The 20,471-nt window shown below is 41.5% G+C and overlaps 1 protein-coding gene across 1 annotated transcript in view; it reads right to left on the minus strand.

Moving 5' to 3' along the window:
- The window catches only part of znf385b (zinc finger protein 385B), a 182,099-nt gene that overhangs the window by 41,601 nt on the left and 120,027 nt on the right, over positions 1-20,471 (minus strand). Inside the window, exon 3 of the mRNA XM_067987657.1 lies at positions 14,250-14,360. Within this exon, the coding sequence (XP_067843758.1) occupies positions 14,250-14,360 (111 nt within the window). The remainder of the gene's footprint in view (positions 1-14,249; positions 14,361-20,471) is intronic.

Consider the following 20,471-nt stretch of genomic DNA (forward strand, 5'->3'; position numbering starts at 1 on the left):
CATTTTTTAATAAAATTGATCTAAGAGTTTCTCAATGGCAATGAATATTGATGCATCAATACTGTGCCATATAGTGGTAGGACACAGAATTTGTCCCCTCCATTCTTCAAATGTGGAGCTTTGACTGGGAAAGATGGGAACAATACGTGAAATCACTCTAGGAAACTCTGCAGCAGGAACAATGGCACAGATCCTTGTGAAAACCTAATTAACTCTTACACTGGCGGGTTCATCAGAAGCAACCCAATCACCATATATCGTGCTTTATGTGATACTGCATGAAAGAAGGCATGCAGGTGATCAAAAACCCATTGGCTACACCCAACAAGATTGCAGCTTTTTTTTCCATCTACTTGGCAACAACTTTGGGGCACTGTCTTCACAGGGTCCAGGTCAGCAGAGAGTCAACTGCAGATCTGTGTCATTTGCTGTAAGTTTACCTGCTGCTAGCGAGCACTATAGGCACGGCCTAGCTAGTGACCTGATAGTTGGAGCCTCAAGTCTGCTTCTACATCCTTTCATCTTTATTTTCGATAGCAGGTGGGTGTGGCCTTGATTAAACTATTAACCTACACTCATAGTAAACTGCTTAATGGACATTGCGAATGATGCCCTCCATGTTTTCCAGTCACCTCAGAAGGTAGAAAATAATATGCTTCCAGACCAATGGGTACAGGCAAAAACTACTTCTTCAGTAGAGCAATGTACACAGCATCCGAAACAAAATGGGGGAACTAGAGGCAATAATTCATAGGTAGGAACCAGATGTAGTAGGGATAACTGAAATATGGTTGCATAAAGAACAGGATTGGCAGTTAAATATTGCACGATATAAAATATGTAGAAAGGATAGGGAAGAAAGAAGGGGGTGGAGTAGTTGTCCTAATTAGAGACAACATAACGGCAATTCAAAAAAGGGACATAAGTAATATTAAGATAGAAACAGAATCCATACGGATTGAGACAAAGGATAAGAAGGCATCGATTATGTTAACAGGTATATTCTACAGACCACCTAATAGTGGAAAGGAAGTGGGGGAAGAAATATGTAGGGAAATCTATGACATGAATAAAAAACACAGAATGATAATCATGGGAGATTTCAACTACCCCAAATAAACTGGCAAGAAGAGGTAAGGAAAGGGGAAAAGGGAATGGAGTTTTTAAAGTGTGTATTGGACTCCTTTCTTACCCAGCATGTGAGAAGCCCAACAAGAGAGGAATCACTGCTGGATCTGGTAATGGGAAATGAACCAGAGCAGATAAGAGAAGTAAGCTCAGGGGAACATCTCGGCAATAGTGATCATAATATAACAAGGTTTAAAATAATGATTGAGAAAGACATAAGAAAGATAAAAACCAAAGTAATAGATTTGAAAAAAGCTAATTTTGAGAGGATTAGAATAGAACTAAGGAAGATAATCTGGAAAAAATGTTGACAAAGAGACAGAACAGCAATGGGAAATATTTAAAACGGTGATCAAGAGAGTTCAGGAGAAATATATTCCCCTAAAAACAAGAACAAACTAGCCAATAATGAAATACCATGGATGAATAAAAAGATAAGGGTAAAATTGAAACTAAAGAAAAAGACATACTCTAAGTATATAGTAAATAAAGGAGAGGATTACAAAAGGGAATACAAAGAGATTAGGAGGGAAGTCAAAAAAACAATTAGGAAAGTAAAAAGGAACTATGAAACTAAATTATCAAGGAATATAAAAAGAAATAGTGAAGTATTCTACAGACATATAAATAACAAATGAAAAATTAGGGTAGGTATAGGGCTACTAAGGAATGCACAAGATAAACTCACAGGAAATGATAGCGAAATGGCAGAAATATTGAAGAGTTATTTTGCCTGAGTATTTAGCAGAGAGGCTAACAAGATGGGCACGACATTAGAAGAAGAGATCAAAAAAGATATAAAGGCATTTAAGATGGAAAGGGAGGAGATAATTGATAAACTAATCAAACTTAGAGGATAAAACCCCTGGTCTGGATGGATTGTACCTGCGCATATTAAGAGACATTAGGAAAGAGATAGAGGAGGCACTATTACATATATATAAAAATTCATTAGAAAAGGGAATAGTGCTAGAGGACTGGGAGACAGCTAATGTTAGTCCTATATTTAGAAAAGGGAGATAGAATAAGTCCAGGCAACTATAGACCAGTTAACGTAATATCTGTGGTAGGAAAGATAATGGAATCTTTGAATAAAGATGTAATAGAAAAGCATCTAGAAAACAAAAATATAATAAATAATAGTCAGCACGGATTTCAGAAGAGAAAGTCATGCTTCACCCACCTTATTGAATTCTTTGAAGAAATAACAGAAAGAGTAGACAAGGGTAACGTAGTAGATGTAATATATTTGGATTTTCAAAAGGACCTTCGATAAGGTACCACATTGTAGACTCATGACTAAGGTCAGAGCATGTGGAGTCAAAGGACTTGTAGCAGAATGGATAGCAAGGTGGCTACAAAACAGAAAACAGAGAATAGGGGTTAAGGGTAGCTACTCAGACTGGCAAAAGCTGGGAAATAGTGTTCCACAGGGATCAGTGCAGGGAACCACTGTTGTTCACAACTTACATTAACAATTTGGACTCTGGAATCGGAAGGACAATTTCAAAATTTGCAGACGACACCGAATTGGAGGGTATAGTTAATACAAAGGAAGAATGTGTCAAAATGCAAGAAGACATTAATAAACTTGCAGAATGGCTGTATAATTGGCAAATGAATTTCAATATAGATCAGTGTGAGGTGGTGCATTTCAATAGGAAGAATAAGGAGGCCACATACTGCTAGGATATTAAGGGTAGAGGGATCTCGGGGTATAGATACACAAATCACTAAAAGTAGCGACACAGGTTAATAAGGCCATAAAAATGGCAAATCAGTACTGGAGTTCATTTCTAGAGGGATAGAATTGAAAAGCAGAGAAGTTATGTTAAACTTGTATCGAACCTTGGTTAGACCACACTTGGAGTACTGTGTACAATTCTGGTTTCCATATTATAACAAGGATATAGAGGCATGGAGATGGGGCAAAAAAGATTCACAAGGATGATACCAGAACTGGGACGATATACTTATCAGGAAAGGTTGAACAGGCTGGGGCTCTTTTCTCTAGTAGAGAGAAGGCTGAGTGGGTGACCTGATAAACGTCTTTAAGATAATGAAAGGGTTTGAACGGGTAGACGTAGAGAAAATGTTTCCATCTGTGGGGGAATCCAATACTAGAGGTCATAAATACAAGATAGTCACTAATAAATCCAATAGGGAATTCAGGAGACACTTCTTTACCCAAAGAGTGGTAAGAATGTGGAACGCGCTACCACCAGGAGTATTTGAAGCAAATAGCATCGATGCATTTAAGGGGAAGCTAGATAAGCGCACGAAGGAGAAAGGAATAGAAGGGTATACGGATAGGGTTAGATGAAGGAGGGAGAGAGGAAGCTCGTGTGGAGCATAAACGCTGGCATAGATCAGTTGGGCTGAGTGTTTCTGTGCTGTAGTCTCAATGTAACTTTCCATATTTGCCACTCTAAACACGTCAAATTAACATCATGAAGTTTTATTAGGACTGTTTAACCTTATAAATAAATATTTGCAGGGCAATGCTCAACTTTGATTGATATCCCTGCTTTTGGACTATAATAAACATTTTGTGAGAAACAAGAAATAAGGTTTTCCTCATATAATCGACATTCCAATTATTTTCTTTATATGTATAATGTTTATTTTCCAATGTTTACAATTATGTTAAGAACTCGCACATGCTAGGTATTCTGGTGAGTCTGGCATCATAGTGTCTGGTATAAAGTAATGACTATGAAATCATAAGCCTCCAAGAGTCCTTTGTCCCTCCCCCACCCGGTCTTTTAATAAACAAAACATTTATACCTGAATTGTACTTGTGATTGGTACAAGTAGGATATACAAGTAAACAGAACTTTATTTAATATCAAATTGAACTTAAACATGATTTCCTTCCCCTCACCCCAGTCAAGCATTATTAAATGCCGTACAATAATCTCTCTCCCTTGTAGTCATCCTAATCATACTTGGTTGCTTACAGGCAGTCTGGCACAGCATGATTTGTCCAATCTATATAATTTGACATCCATATCGGATTTTATCCCGTCTCTGGCTGTGATAAGAAAAGACCAATACTGTGTTTTAAAGGAGCAATTTTTTTTAAAACTAGTTCTAGGTTTGCCTCTTGATACAAATAAAATCTATGCATCACTTGCCAATAGTAGGTGTGTTTATGTTTTGTTGCATAACAACCGTGTGCATATGTACATTTTATATGTAATAAGTAGACAATAGACTAAATTGTAAATTTCTATTAATATTAAAATTTATATTAATGTTGTTCTATAAAAGCAGACATCATTTTTGCCTCTCTATGCTATTATGTTAAAAGTGCTAAAGATGAGCCAGCCAGTTTCTTCCTGCGTACTGCAGTGGCCCGTATTGGATTTGTTCATTATAGCAATGGGGTCCCCAATTCAGTATTCTGCAATGGAATGTAAAAAACCAAAGCAAAATCTAACATATTGGGGGTGAAATTGGTTTTGGGTGGCAGTGCAAAACAGGGGATAGCAAATCGGCAGCCCATTTTACAACCCGCCTAATTTTCTTTCCATTATCGGCTGGGATGTAAAACACCTGTCAATTTGCTATCGCCCAGTTTGCGCTACTGCCCAAGGCCAATTGCACTTCCATTTAGTCTAAAAGTCCAAATGTGAGTTCAATATCTGTTTAAAATTGATTCAACTCGTATAAATACCTGACATTTAGACATGTTGGGCCCGATGTTACCAGGGCTGCGGGTTCTCGGCGGGGGACTATCGGGCGCGTGGGTAACGCGCCCGGCGAAATCAGTCAGCCACCCGCTTGATCGTAGCCCAATTGGATCCACTTACCTGGTCTTCCGGGTTCCCCACTGCTGATCTGCGCGTCTCGCGGGCTGCACATGCGCAGTAAGATCTGTCAGCTGGAGGAGCTCTATTTAAAGGGGCAGTCCTCCACTGACAGATGCTGCAACAAATAGAAAAAATTACAGCATGGAGCAGCCCAGGGGGAAGGCTGCTCCCAGTTTAATGATGCCTCACTCCAGGTGTCAAGACACGGGGTGAGGAGGAGGGGGAGGACAGAGATCTGCCCCCCGGCGGGCGGGAGGAAGCGGCCTGCCTCTGCCACCAGGAAGGCCTGGCTCGAGGTGGCAGAGGAGGTCACCTGAACCACCAACATATCGCCCACCTGCATACAATGCAGGAGGCGCTCTCAGTCGGTCAGTTGAAGTGAGTACACTTACTCTCTCCCCTACACTCTGTCTGCCACATCTCCTTCTGCACTGCCAACACTACTCTGTCGCATCACCCCTCATATCCACTCAAACCTCATCCTCATCTTACCTGCATCTACTCACCTCGCCAGTACTCATCCCGCCACTACCACTCAACCCAATCCTCATACAATCTCATGGCTCTATCTCATACTCACCCTCTCGTGCATCTCTTTCACGGCCAGCCTCACTCAACCTGCCACTACCTGTGCTGCAGCCACAGGGCATGAATCACATATGTGCAGTAGGCAGCGTAAGGCAAACGTGTCGTGAGCATGGCGGGGATGCACAAGGGTGTTTGAGGGTTTGTCATGGTTGTTACTTATATTGAATTTCTGACCAACTCACATTACATATTATATTGGCACCACTACTGCCATGTCTTCGCGAATCTTGTCTGGTTTGTGCAATAATGCCCTTTCCTGAGGATCACTATGAAGACCCACAACTGATGCCACCCATTGTGTCACTGCAGAGTGGGTGTAGGTGAATTGCAGGGCTCTTATGTGCAGACGGCTGAGAGACGTCGGTGATGTCCCCGGTTGCACCCTGGAAGGATGCGGAGGAGAAGTTGTTGAGGGCAGTGGTGACTTTGACAGCGACAGGTAAGAAGATGGTGCTCGGGCCAGCCAGGAGCAGCTTGGCATGAAGGAGGCTGCAGATGTCCACGACTACATGTCGAGTGACTCTGAGCCTCCGTGTGCACTGCTGCTCAGAGAGGTCCAGGAAGCTGAGCCTCGGTCTGTGGACCCTGTGGCGAGGGTAGTGCCCTCTGCGACGCATCTCTCTCTGCGGTAGCCCTCCCTCCTGCTGTACAGGTGGATGTGTCACAGCACTCTGTTGTGGAGCTCCACGTGTCAGAGGTGGACGGCGTGGATGGCGAGGCTGGTGATGCTGTTCGCCCTCCGAGGAGGTCATGACTGCAGCTATGGCAGCCCCCATCTGGAAGATGTACATCTGAGGGGGTCCGCAAGGTAGGTACATGTCTCTGGACCCCGGGGTAAGTGTGCAAGTTGGTGACTTTGATTGTCAGGAGGAGGGTGGTGGAGGCCAAACTTTGTCCCAAGTGACAGAGTGGCCTCCTGCAATGAGTGAGGGTCTCCCCCCACCACCTGTCAAATGGACCTTTGCAGCTGCCACAGGCTGACAGCTGCAACAGGTCCATTTGAACTGGGAGCGTTTCCCCCAGTGTGGGAAACAGTCCCAGTTTGCTTTAAAATCCCACCCCTCCTCACATAATCCCTTAATCAGGTCAGTTAATGACCTGAACAAGCAAAATAAATACGTTCAAGTGGCATCCCGCTGGCTTTAATTGCCTGCGGGATTCCCACCAGCGGGGGCTGCGCACGCACGCCGGCGCGTCAGTGGGGAACCCGGAAGTGCACGGGTTCGAGGCGGGCTCCGGTCCCGCTCCGGGATTTCCCGATTTTCGGGGCCCCCCGCCAGGAACGCACCCGATAGCGGGTGCTAAAATGCTGCCCGTTATATTGGACAATAACAGATCAAATCTGAGCTTCAATTTCACTTCTTAATTAATGGAGAATGTAGCTTCTTAAAAATAACGATAGGATCCCAGTTTGTAAAATACGATTATATTTGGAATTTGTGGATACTGAACTGATTGATAGAACTGAAGTCGAAACTCAACAACTACCACTGAATTCAGTGTAGGGCAGTGGTGGGAAATCAGTGGGCATTGTGGCAAGTGGCAAAATGCTCAATTTTGTTGAGATTTAAGTATCCTTAATCCCCGAAGATCTGTTGGCGATTTCTTTCCCCCAATGGTAATTAAAAATAGCACCACGAGTTTTTGCAGATGTAAATGTTATCTGGAAGGATAGACACATAAAAATGAAACAAAACTAATTATTTTTAACGCATTAGTATGGAGTTCTCTCTTACAAGGTTCAGACAGCTGAAGGCTACAGATGAGAAAAGCATCAACATCTTTGAAATGTGTTGCTATCATTGGCTTCCTAGGGTACCATGCAGACCTAGATGCACAAATGATTCAGTTCAAGATTTAGCTGTGAAGATTGAGTTGATGGAAAGGATCAAGGCAAAGATCTCTTACTTCAGTCATGTTGTTAATGTCACAGTAGAGTATTTACACACACCAATTTATACAGACAACTCTGCCCAGTAAATCCCTTTTCCCCCCAGTAGTATATGTTACTGAAAAAGCTAAATGATGCACTGAAAGCAAGTTCCATAGAGATACAAAAAATCTAGGAATATATCTGATGTTAGCATGACTAAATTGGGTCTTTTCAAGAAAACATGGACTATGCATTTAAAATCCCACTGTGGGAAAGAATTGCAACATTTACCATGTATATTTTATGTCAAAATTAAACTAAAATGTCCACTACCATTTCAGCTTTACATACAAAAGGGCAAATTACCAGTACACACAAGGTTTGAGTAATAAAAGTAGCTTTTACTAATCTATTTAGTTACTTATCAAATCACTCATTTGTAGGATCTATCATTTCACTCAATAACAACAACTTGCATTTATATAGAGCCTTTAATGTAGTAAAGCATCTCAAGACACTTCACTGGAAGATTATCAAACAAAATTTGACACCGAGACACATAAGGAGGTATTAGGACAGGTGACAAAAAGCTTGGTCAAAGAGGTAGGTTTTAAGGAGTATCATATAGGAGAAGAGGGAGGTAGAGAGGTTGAGGGAGGTAATTCCAGAGCTTAGGGCCTAGGTAGCTGAAGGCACAGTCGCCAATGGTGGAACAATTAAAATCGGGGATGCACAAGAGGCAAGAATTGGAGGAGTGCTGAGATCTCGGTGGGTTGTAGGGCTGAAGGAGGTTACTGAGATGGGAGGGGTGAAGCCAAGGAGGGATTTGAAAACAAGGATGAGAATTTTAAAATTGAGGCTTTCCTGGATCGGGAGTCAATGTAGGTCAGCGAGCACAGGGGTGGTGGGAGAACGGGACTTGTTGCCAGTTAAGATACGGGCAGCAGAGTTTTGGATGAGCTCAAGTTTATGGAAGATGGGAGGCCAGCCAGGAGAGCATTGGAATAGTCGAGTCTAGAGGTAACAAAGGCATGGATGAGGGTTTCAGCAGATGAGCTGAGGCAGGGGCAGAGATGGGCGATGTTACGGAGGTGGAAGTAGGCAGTCTTGGTGATGGAGCGGATTTGTGGTCAGAAGCTCATCTCAGGGTCAAATAGGGCGCCAAGGTTCTGAACGGTCTGGTTCAGCCTCAAACATGGCCAAGGAGAGGGATGGAGTCAGTGGCTAGGGAATGGAGTTTGCGGCGGGGACCAAAGTCAATGGCTTCAGTCTTCCCAATATTTAGTTGGAGGAAATTTCTGCTCAGACAAATGAGAGACAGTGGAAGGGTAGAGGGAGGTGGTTGTGAGGTAGAGCTGTGTGTCAGTGCACATGTGGAATTTGTTGTTGTGTTTACAGATGATGTCGCCCAGGGGCAGCATGTAGATGAGAACTAGGAAGGGGCCAAGGATAGATCCTTGAGGGACACTAGAGGTAACAGTGCGGGAGTGGGAAGAGAAGCCATTGCAGGTGATTCTCTAGCTATGACCGGATAGATAAGAATGGAACCAGGCGAGCGCAGTCCCACCCACCAGGGGGTGATGGAGGAGTGTCATTGTAGGAGGATGGTGTGGTCAACTGTGTCAAAGGCTGAATAGGCCTCTTTCTTCACATTTCCCTATTTGCCGTCTGTAATGTCCATTTGACCTTTATCTGCAATGTAATTGAAGTTATACATGTCTCTTCTTCCCTTCTATGCCTCCTGACACATGAGACAACCCATTTCTTCTACTGCTTTTACATCTAGCAGATCACACTTTGGGTTGTTTCCGTAACGAAAACCCCTTTTTATGTGGGCAGGTCGTTATGTAATGGGGGATCGCCGTTCTACTCCCATTTGACGCGAGTACCCCACTGGATGACAACCCAGTATTCAGAGACTGGAGCTCCTGTGTCCTGTGTGGTGTTAGAAATTAACGCATTCATGAGTTCGTACGAAATTCCGCTGTCCATGCTTCTGAAGAAGACATTAGCCCATTGAAAAATGGGTTAACACATTATTAAATAACAGACAATGGAATTTCATACAAATGTGGCGATGTGTGTTACTAACCTTGCAAGGCAGAATTTCAACCCACATATTGCTGGAAGCAGCCAATACAATTAGATGAGTCCAAGGTGAAAGTGATTGGATTACTTTAAATCAATTTTACACAACAGCTGAGATGATATTTATATTTGAACAGATATTTCAAAAGAAGTTACCTGAAATATTGGCAGAAAATGGTAAATGAGAAACAATATGAACTTTAAGATTTTTGTAGAAGCAGCTGGTTTCTGGTAAGTCAAATGTATAGTGTTGATGGGGCTGTAATTTTACAATAACCTATTGTTTCTGTGCAAAATACAATGTAAACCACAATGTTAGTACTCTTGGTTGAATTATTCTCTACATTAGATTGGCATAGCTTTTGCATGGCCTAACATTAGGAGTCTATGAGAAATCTGCCAGATTACATTAGGTAGCTTTGGACTTTACATTAGAAATGACCGATGCACTATTGATTAGCAGCAGCTAACAAATGCAACCCTAAGCTTATGGTAACTTTCCACTTTAATTCTCTATCCCACTTCCACTCTGAACTCTTAGTCCCTGGCCTCCTACACTGTTCTATTGAAGCTCAACATAAGCTCCAAGAACAAGGTACTTCACAGGGATCCGGCCTTAACAGTGACTTTACCAACTTCAGAACTGAACCACAGCTCCCATTTTCTCTCAGACAGCAGGTGCTGGTAAAGTAGAATGGATGAACCAGCACTTCTGGAATAGGATTTTTATTTCAGATTTCCAGCATCTGCAGTATTTTGCTTTTTGCAACTAACAAATTGATTGTAATTTTCATAAGCACATCAAATTCTACGAGGATGATACTTACCCCAGCTCTGAGTGTAGAACATAATGGCCCAGAAATTGCTCATAAAATAACAGTGATGCCATCAGGGTTCACTGTTATTTCAGGGCAAATGGAAGAGCAAGTTCCGGTGAGCACACACGCGCAAATACGGAAATCGTTTTACCATTTGCCCAGCTCCTCCGAAAACTGCGTGGGAAGGACAGCTCACCGGTGAAATGAATGGACCAGTGTGAAGTTGCTGCACTGCCCAGCTGGAAACAAACTAATCTGCACAGAAAAAGGTACACTGGGTTTTTTGAGGTCTAAATTAACTTTTAACGGCGTGGTAATGATTGCCAAACAACCTCTCTGGCACTGAAAATTAACTTTTAAAAATGTGGAGTTTCATTCCTTCCAATTTTAATTGTTGTTGGAGCCTTAAAAATGTGTTTTTTAAAAACTTTTTTTTCTGTCTCATCTCTTTTTTTAATTCAATTTTTCTTACCCTCTCTTTATTTCGCTTTCTTTAACTGATTTTACATTGAATTAACAGTGGTAGCTTGCACTTCCTGCTTCTGACTCTGCACGGCTTGTCAAGGATGCTTCAATCAAATTGGTTTTAGGGACAGAGCAATCCTTTCCCTGATCTCACAGCTCACAGATGTCTAGGAAAGGACGCTGCAGTTTTTGTGGGCGAGTTTAAATCTAATGAGTGGCAGATACCGTTTGTTTGCTCAGAGCAAATTCTGGGCCACGGTTTATATGTGGCTGTCTTTTCAGTACCTTAAGCCAAAGGAACAGCGAGTGACATACAGGGAAGTGAGTTGAACAGTCTATTGGTGCTAAGCTAGGTCTAAAAATGGCTTTGTTTTGTGAAGTCTGATATTTCAGAAATTCAGCTTTTTGCTGGGTTTCTGAAAGTTAAAGGTGCTGACACAACTCCTAAACTTTGCTGTAGGCTGTGTGGGAGCCAAAATTGAAGACAGTGTTATTTTGAATAATAAAAATTAAGTCTGACCTATTGTTGCTGAGTTCATTAGACTACTGCCAATGTGACTGCCTGAAACCCTCCTACTTACCTCTGGACCCGTAGCGTGTTGTTTCTGCATAACCTGCTGGAACACTGCTTCTTCAGCAATGCAAAATTGGGGAAAAATGAAAATAATTTTTTAATGCAAGAACTACAAGTTGCTGTGCATGCACTATATGTGCTCTGCTTGTGTAGATGTGATTTTAAAAAATTCTTTCTGTCAACAAACTTTTCACATCAGTGGTGAAGCACTATACCTCTGACCATGACTAAAATGGACACAGTACCAGTACAGAGGGAAGCAGGAGGACTTCATTCATTCAGGCTGCTTTCACACTCTTGCGGGCAAAATCACACAGATATATCAGTGAGGCAGTTTCATCAGCAGCAGGGCATATACCCAAAGTAATATAAACAGGATATGAATTGACTCTGTCTCCAGTAACAGAGTGTAAGTCTCCCAAATGAATAACTAATTTCAAATCCAGCCACAACAATACTCAAAGCATTTTCTGTTTCAAGAGAAAATTCAGAGCATCTTGTCCTTCAGAAGGGCATTTAAAACAAAAAGTTAGTAAACTGGAATGGAAAAGGAAGATGATTGACCGCTGTAGAATTCATGCAGGAGTATGTGTAGCCACTCCAGCAATGTTTCAGTCAAGGTCAAAAGGTGACAACACATGCAGGAGGGGACTGGGGTTTGTTGCCATCAATGGAGCAGATGCAAGTCCAAAAGTCCTGAAGTAAGGATGATTGTGACTTAAGCCCAATATACAAGTTTTACCCAGGGTGTTAAATAGGATTGCAGGGGTGTCTGGATTCCTCATATTTTACCCTGCTAATGTTAGGCCCACTTCAGCAAAGCTGAATGCAGCCCCATGGATCTTCACTGTTTGCAATTTTCTGAAAGGATCATTACCCACTCACAGAAATGGAGAATGCAGCCCAGAAAGGCCCTACACACTGTTACCCAGTTGCAGCAGACAATTTTACTGATGAGTGCACAGACCTCAACTGTAACGTTTTGTATTTATGTGCTCATACTGTACTCATTACTTAGTATTTGTACATATGCTCCGTTAATGGGCACACTAAACATTTTAGTTAGTTCTCTGTCTGTGTCACACAGAATTACGGTTGGGTATTCGGGAGATCAATGCTACATCAATACTTTTATTGTGGTTTTATTGGTACTTGTTACTTTCCATCCTTTTCTTCCATCAATGCTTGCTATTTAACGTGACTGATGTTTCGGAAACTTGTTCACCTGAGGTCCAAGTTAGGAGGTAATATATTTGAAGTGTGTTTAATTGTGGCATGTGAAGATCTGGAGTCTGAAAATCTGTGAGTCCCACTCTACCACTGTAACAATAGTGGAGTGGGACTTCTGCCTGTTGGCCAGTATCACCCTTGACTTTATACAAGTTCCTGCGGTCAGGAACAATAGCATAAAGTAGGTGGGTACCTATGCAATCTGGGGTGCCTGGGAGGTGGAGTACTGGATGAAAATCATCAAAGTGGCCCTTTATCCCACTCTGTGATCAGCTGTCCCAACTGAATTCAGCCTTTCAAAATCTTTTTGGCCCCACAACCAACACGATGCGGTCCTGGCAAATTACGCACACATGTTTCATGCAAACATACATAGCATTTAGTGCAATGGCAGTGGAACTGATGGCAATTCCTGCCCAATATCCAACTCTGCACACTCACGCCCATCCTAAATATATACTGTACAAATGCAGGATCAATACCAATTTACAGAGGCCCTATGTAATAACTTAAAGCATTGCAAGACTGATTTTAAAAGAAGAAAACTTTATCATAATAACTGTACTGGAAAAGGTTAACTACAACAGTCTATTTCAACTTCTTAAAACTCCATACTTCCCGAAAAGGAAAACATTCCGCAGTGCAATGCATTGAATCTTTATCTGAAAAAGATATTGTACAAAGTATGACCTAATTGTCTTCTCCTTCTCTGTCCCTAGTAATGATATGCTTCGATCTAAAACAGAAGAGGATCTAACAATTGCATTGCATGACAGCCTTTGTTATAATGACGCATTCCCTTGTGCCTTCCTAGCAGTACCCACTAAGTCAGAAATGAATTCTGCTGTCTAGATTCAATACACTTGACACCAATGGTCTGTATTTATTTATAGTTATCCCAGTGTCATGCTGAGAACATACCTTGTCCCTATTTTTTTTTAAATGACAGCCTTGTACCTTTATAATTAAAATAACAAACATAAACCACGAAGGGTTTCCAAGTCAACTATTCTGGCATCATCATTGCTGCTTTCCTAAATATAACCCAAATTATTTCCCAATAATTTAGAAATACTAAAGATAATCCAGATTTACTGTTTGTGAGTGCTCCTACACAATACTTATAGGTAATTTTCTCAAGATGAACAGAAAATTCACTAGAATATTGGTTGTAAATATATAACTCACTGTTTGCTAATTGATAGTGCAGTGAGAAGACCAGTTTAGAAGCAGAAGCATATTCTTTAAGCTGACATTTAAACCTTTTCAATTGCACAAAAAATATTACTGTAGTATCCTGTTACAAAGAGATATAATGTAAACTCAATGCATTATTAATACTCACCTTGACGATACCCATTACCTGGGTAAGTTACACAAGGTAATCAACACCACGGATCAGCGTCAACAGCAGCCCTAAAACAGGTGTGTGCTGCACTTATCACCTTTCTACACAGCTGCTCCAACAATGTAAAATGTACCACGTATGCTAACCATCAGTGAAGTCCTTGCTAAATTAACACAACATGCAGTATATGTCAGAGATTATTTCTAACACTAAGCTATGACATAAGCATGTGAATGGAACTGTGGCTGTAGCAGTTTTTATTAAAAAAACTCATCAGAACAAAATAAATAATTATTTAAAGCCAAATGCACACTGTACTCACCTCTGAATTAAATCGTAACTGGCAGACATTGCATGAAATAATTTGCTTCTTTTTAGGAGGAACTGAAACTCCAAATGTGTGGTTGATGACTGCTTTCTGCACAGGATCCATCTGGAGAGAGAACAGAATAAAAATGCACTTACTGTGAATCTATTTCAGAAATGTTTAAAAATTTTATGAGTATTGAGGATGAATGCTGGCAGTGAAAGCTTGCAGTAAACCCAAATACTAATGTACATGGCAACTAAGCTCCTCAAATCCAGCAATCACATGAAAGGCAACATATGTTCAGTTTTTGCATTTCAGAGATATTACTACATAATGCAGGGAGGTAAAGATAGCAGAGATACATTTACTGCATACCTGTTATAGGATAAAAGGAGACTGGTAACTGCATTCAAACTAGAATTAAATATTGATCCATTTGCTTGTGCAAATAAATACTGTACTATGATAGATCAATCATTATATATAGTCGTTGCTCACTAGTGTAGCTTGACATGCCAGTGGTTCATTCACATTAGGAATTTTGATTATACTGTATTATAAAGCTGTGCATGCAGTGTCTTTGAGGCAAGGTTATTCAAGAAAAATCTGTGCAGAGAAGCATGGAAAATTCACTGCCCCCACCACTGACAAACAGCACTGTCACAAGAGAATGCTTGTTTTTCTCCCTTACACTAGGACATTAATTATTGAACACATGAAGCATGCTGCTTAAGGAAAAATAAAACTGAAATGCCAAAATGGTGTAGTTTAAGTACCTGGAAGTTGACCATAAGAATAACGAAAAAAGCACAGTCAAAAGGGTGATGCAGAGCTAAAAAGCCAGCACACACTGATTCTCTTGTGTGTACTGGGTAATAATCTAAAGCATTAACTTCACGCCAGTGCAGTTTTTTTACAACACAGAGCAGGCCACGCACATAAGTCTCAATTACAACACTGAAGAGCTGTACAAGGACGATTCATACAAACAAAACAGTGGATAGGATCTCTTGAGACTGAGTGAGAAACAATTGCCTTGGAACAGCCGATGCCTCGTTATAAACAATCAAGGAATGGATATAGTCAGACTAAGATTAGATTAAAAGGTGCAACATTAACATTTAATAAGCTTTAACTATGTCACAAGCCGTAATTTAATACTGCTTACAGAGGAAAAGAAAGAGCATTTGTTAAACAACGAGGGCCGCAATGATGAACTGAAAACCCAATGAAACCAAATTTAATTGCTAATGTAGATTAACAAGTTAAATGAAATTATTATTCAATGAAGAAAACAAACATTTGGAGTCATACTTTATTTCATAAAATACATGGGAACTTGTGGAAACAAGATGACAAGAGCGTGTGCTCTAAAATCAGATGTCAAGATAAATCAACTTTTTGAACCATATTTATCCAGTATATTAGGATAGTTTCATGGAGTATTTTGAAGAAAGCAGGAATTTGTATAAACCAGAGAAAAAGAGAAAGAAAAAGTACCAGTATGTGAACAGTCCAGAGTACTGAGGTTAAAAAACATAACATTGTTCACCTACTATAAAGCTCCCTGCTAATACAATAAACCAAAAGCTTACATTACAGCCTTTGGCTAATCCTTTACTGAATGCTAAATACACAAGCAGAATCCTAGCTACAAGTGCAGACTGTCCATTACAATTGTTGGGTCATAAATGTCTGAAGTCTGTAAGGTTTTTCACTCACCTGATTTGGAAAGGGCTGGCCCCACTGCATTTTGTAGGGTCGGCCTTCATTTGGTAAGCAAGGGAAGTTCTCGGCTAGATTGAGCCTGCAGGTGCGAGCTCACTTAGGGGGCAAAAGGAAGAGGCCCATGTGTCAGAATTAAAGGGATGTCGCTGTGTGAAGATAAGTAGCCACATCTAGGAACAAAATTCTTTTTCAACCTTTTCAAATGCCGCAGAGACTTTGAAATAATTTTCCAGTCTCTCCAAACACTGTATGGGGCAAAAGTGTGACAAAAAACAGTGGGTGGCAAAACAAACGTGGTAGCAGGAAACAGTGTGTGTGGGCAGCGCAGCATCTGATCCCCATGTCTGATGGCTGGTGATGTGGAAGTGCTGCTACTACATTCCAAAGCACTTCACAGCCAATGAATTATTTTTTGAAATATAGTCACTTTTGTAGGCAACCAAAACAGCCAATTTGCACACATCATTGAGATGAAAGAACAGTTAAACTGATTTTGATAGTGTCGGTTGAAGGATGAGTGTTGGCTAGGACACAGCGAGAATTTCCTGTTCTTCAAAAAAGTGTCATAGGACATTTTACAGCCATCTGAACATGCAAACGACACCTTGGTTTAAGCATTTCATTTAAAATGCAGCATTTCCAACAATGCAGCACTCCCTCAATCATGCATTGAAGTGTCAGCCCAGATTATGTCCTCAGGTCTGTAATGGGGCTTGAACCTGTAAGCTTTTGACTCAGAAACAAACAGATTTCTTCAACTCATTCTAAGACATCATAAGTGCATGACGTATGGTCATTTGCTGGCATAGAGGATAGGTTATAGGTTGGGCATCTGTTGGTTGTATGTGCTCCTTTAACAAGTCAAAATTAATTTTATGCACTAGAAGATGGCATGTAATAGGGGAACAAACATGGAGTGGAGGGAGGATCATAAATTGGAAGTCTTGTCTCTCTTGGAAGAGGCTATGGAGAGAGCATGGAGTAGGGGAAGGTGAACCTGCAGGCTTCAAGCCCTTAAGCTTAGGGCTAGCATCATACTGCTCTTGTGTCTTGTCCCCTCTCTCATTCACTCCCAAATAGACATACACACAGCCACATAAACATCACACAGCATGTTGTAATGAAAGCTCTATTTGAAGGTGTGTCTTGGAGCCCTGATCTAGCATTTATTCCTTTTCTGTCTCCGTAGGTCTGAAAGGTCAGCTTGCCATAGCTGATAGTGGTTCAGAACAAGACACAGTATCTCATACCTCCTAACTCTCTCACCAATATTTGCAAGCACCAGCACAGCTACACACATTACAGGGATACTGTTAGTCAACTTGAGGAGGTAGTACTGGGTGAATCACAGTGCACAGGTAAAGAAGGAGGTGGGAGAGGAGGAGGAAATGGAACCTGATGCCCACATGGCTACACAGTTGTCAGGACTCCCTCTACTTTGGGAAGTGCTGTCATATTTTTGTTGCTCTTCAACAAGAAAGGAGATAAACATTCTGATTATGTATTTATCACCTGTTTGTAACATCTGTAGCCGGATGTTGACTGATACAGCAGATAATTCCTATGATAGCCTGGAAGAAGACAAAAGCAGAGGCAGAAAAATGGAGATGGTGGTGTACTTGACTGCCATCGGCAGTGATCCATATGGTGTAGATTGGGGAAAGGTCTCTTTGCAGCAGATGCCACAGCTCTACAACTGGCTTTGTGCCTACCCATAGTCTGTAACGCATTTGTCCAGATTGATGTGCCAGGGCATGCAGATACGAATGATATAATGGAAGGTGGAGGCAATCTTACTGTGATGCCTGCTATACCCTTCGTATGCTATCTTTCCACTTCTTGTAACACTTTAACTATGAAATACTGTATTTGACCACGAACCCCCAACATCAATTTTAACTTGACTTAGTAACTGTTGCTGATTTTGTAGCTTACACTTAGATGTTTGTTGCTCCCAGAGCTCCCTTGAAAGTTTGTATTCTAAGACCTCATTTATAAGTCCCCTCTTAAGTTCTACCTGTCCTACTGAAGCCTTGTAAATGCTTCAGTCAGCTGTTCAATGATTTGCAGAAATTCAGTTTTATCTTTCAACCCCTACATGCTCTAAAAAAAAACAAAAAGAAAAAAGAAAAATCACAAAAAGAACACTAGACAGGTACAAAAATAATGATTAAAAAGTGACACTACAAAGTTTTTGCTCCTTTTAAGAGTTTCATTGCATGTGGTGCTCCCTTTTTCACTGTCTCCAGATGGATAAGAAAAGCACACAGCATAATCACATTCTAATCGTGCAGGGAATAACTCTGTGCCCTATTTACATATATTTAAGTAGCTTTTAGTATTGAAATTAAGCTTTCGCACATTTCATGCAAGAGCATTTTAGGCAGGACTAAAAGTCTGCATGCTGTGTGAATCGGGTGAGAATCTCCGAAAGGGATTCTCGTCTGAGCATCTAGCCCCCACTCACATCCCATGCAGGTGAAAATGGGCCTATAAAATATGCACCGTATATATATAATTCCTAAAATGTATTGAATTTTAAACTCCTGATCAATGTTATTATTAACAGACCTAAATTCACTTTGTTTTCACTATTATTCACCTGTTATTTTGTTGTTTGTCAGAGCTTTGATCAGCTTCATATTATGACTCTGCCTATATATACAGTAATGTCTGGTAACTGATTGAATGCTGTGGCAATTCACTTCACCCAAAAGACAAGGCCAGTCTATCACATTAAATTTAGCAATCTCTAGAAAGCTGTAAAAAAACAGGGCAGGCAATTATCAGACAGGGCAAGTACTAGAGGCGTGACAATTTAATGGAAAGAGAATACTTGAGCGTGGGAATATTTGGAGAAGAGAAATGTTTTACTCAATTTTTGTGATAACAGCAGCATAGATTTTACTTCAGGCAGGCAAGTAACAGGCTTCCAAGCAACTGTTTTTAATATTTTCCTCTTCTGGTAGTAATGAATTGATTTGGATGTATTAATGCTTGCCCAGCAATGTTTTGGCAATATTGAAATAGATGGGTGGAATGTCCAGTCTTTTGGTAAGTGGTGGCTGGATTGTAATTTTTAAAATATCTTTACAGCTGCCCTGGCATATCATTTGAAGAACAGGACTTGAAATATATCCATGAGATGATACACTTTTTGAAAACATATAGTGGGTGAAATTGGGCCATGTAGCGCCTGCTTTGTAGGCGCTATACAACCTCCTAAGCCCCAAAAATGGCATCCAAGATGCACGCGCACACTTCTGGGGTGAATTGCACAGGACATCACCTTGGTAAAAGTGTTTGCGTGCGTGCACCTAATGAATGCCGGCAGCATGTACAGTAGGGAGATTATGACGTAAATCAGTGCGCTACACTGATTAGAAGCAGCCGGCGGCATTTCGGAACTCCACGCTCCAGCCAATGCACTGTTTTAACCTCGCACAGCTGAACAGGAGTTAAATGGCAGGAAGAACCCCCCCCCCGACCCCCAACAGCGCTATTTAAAGGGATCATGCAGGAGTTACAGGTTAGTTAGTGGATTAGTTATTCTGGTTGCTGGTACAATTGTGCCTGTTTGTGGAAGTTTCCTATACTTGGAGAAAGTTGCAATGTTCTATAGAGAGTGGTCTGGATGGTCTTGCAGCACTGTTAGTGGCATTTAAAACAGCGTGCTGACCAAAATTGCTTCCAGACATGGGTGGCCTGCTGGGGCTTCCTCTGGTAATTGAACATGAGTGGGAGCATGCAGAGAGGCCACGCAGAGCAGGACAAGCTGCCATTAAGAGGGAGGAGGAGGAGGAGGAGGAGCAGGAGGCCATATCCAAGGACGGTCTTCAGGGATCAAGTCTCTCACCTCAACTTCAGCGACGACCAGTGCATCCGACAGCTGCGGTTCACTAAAGAGGTCGTGACTGCAATTTGTCAACTGCTACAGGCACAACTGCAGCCTCAGAGCGGGGCAAGGACAGCACTGCCTGTGGCTGTCAAGGTAACCGTGGCACTTAATTTTTATGGCTCTGGCTCCTTTCAAGCTGTTGCTGGAGAAATAAGCAACATCTCGCAGTTTGCAGTGCACTGCTGTATAAAGGAGGTCACTGAGGCTCTGTACGCACTCCGAAACAGATTAATCTCATTCTCTCTTGCCAGAGGCAAGTAGCAGGAGAGCGAACCAGGGTTTACTCACATTGCAGGCTTCCCCATCGTGCAGGGTGCCATTGACCGCACACATATTGCCATGTGTGCTCCACATCACAACTCGGCCATATTCATGAACAGAAAGGCATTCCACTCCCACAATGTGCAGCTGGTGTGCGACCACACACAGCCCATCATGCAGTTCAATGCCCACTATCCTGGTAGCAGTCATGATTCTTTCATTCTGCGGCAGGCCAAGGTGCCACCTATATTTCAACCAGCACGGCAAGTCAAAGGCTGGGCGTCAAGGGTTATCCCCTCATGAAATGTTTCATGACTCCGGTCCAGACGCACGCAAACATGCACAGC

The sequence above is a fragment of the Heptranchias perlo genome, chromosome 7 (genome assembly GCF_035084215.1).
Source record: "Heptranchias perlo isolate sHepPer1 chromosome 7, sHepPer1.hap1, whole genome shotgun sequence".
In the NCBI taxonomy this organism is placed as follows: domain Eukaryota; kingdom Metazoa; phylum Chordata; class Chondrichthyes; order Hexanchiformes; family Hexanchidae; genus Heptranchias; species Heptranchias perlo.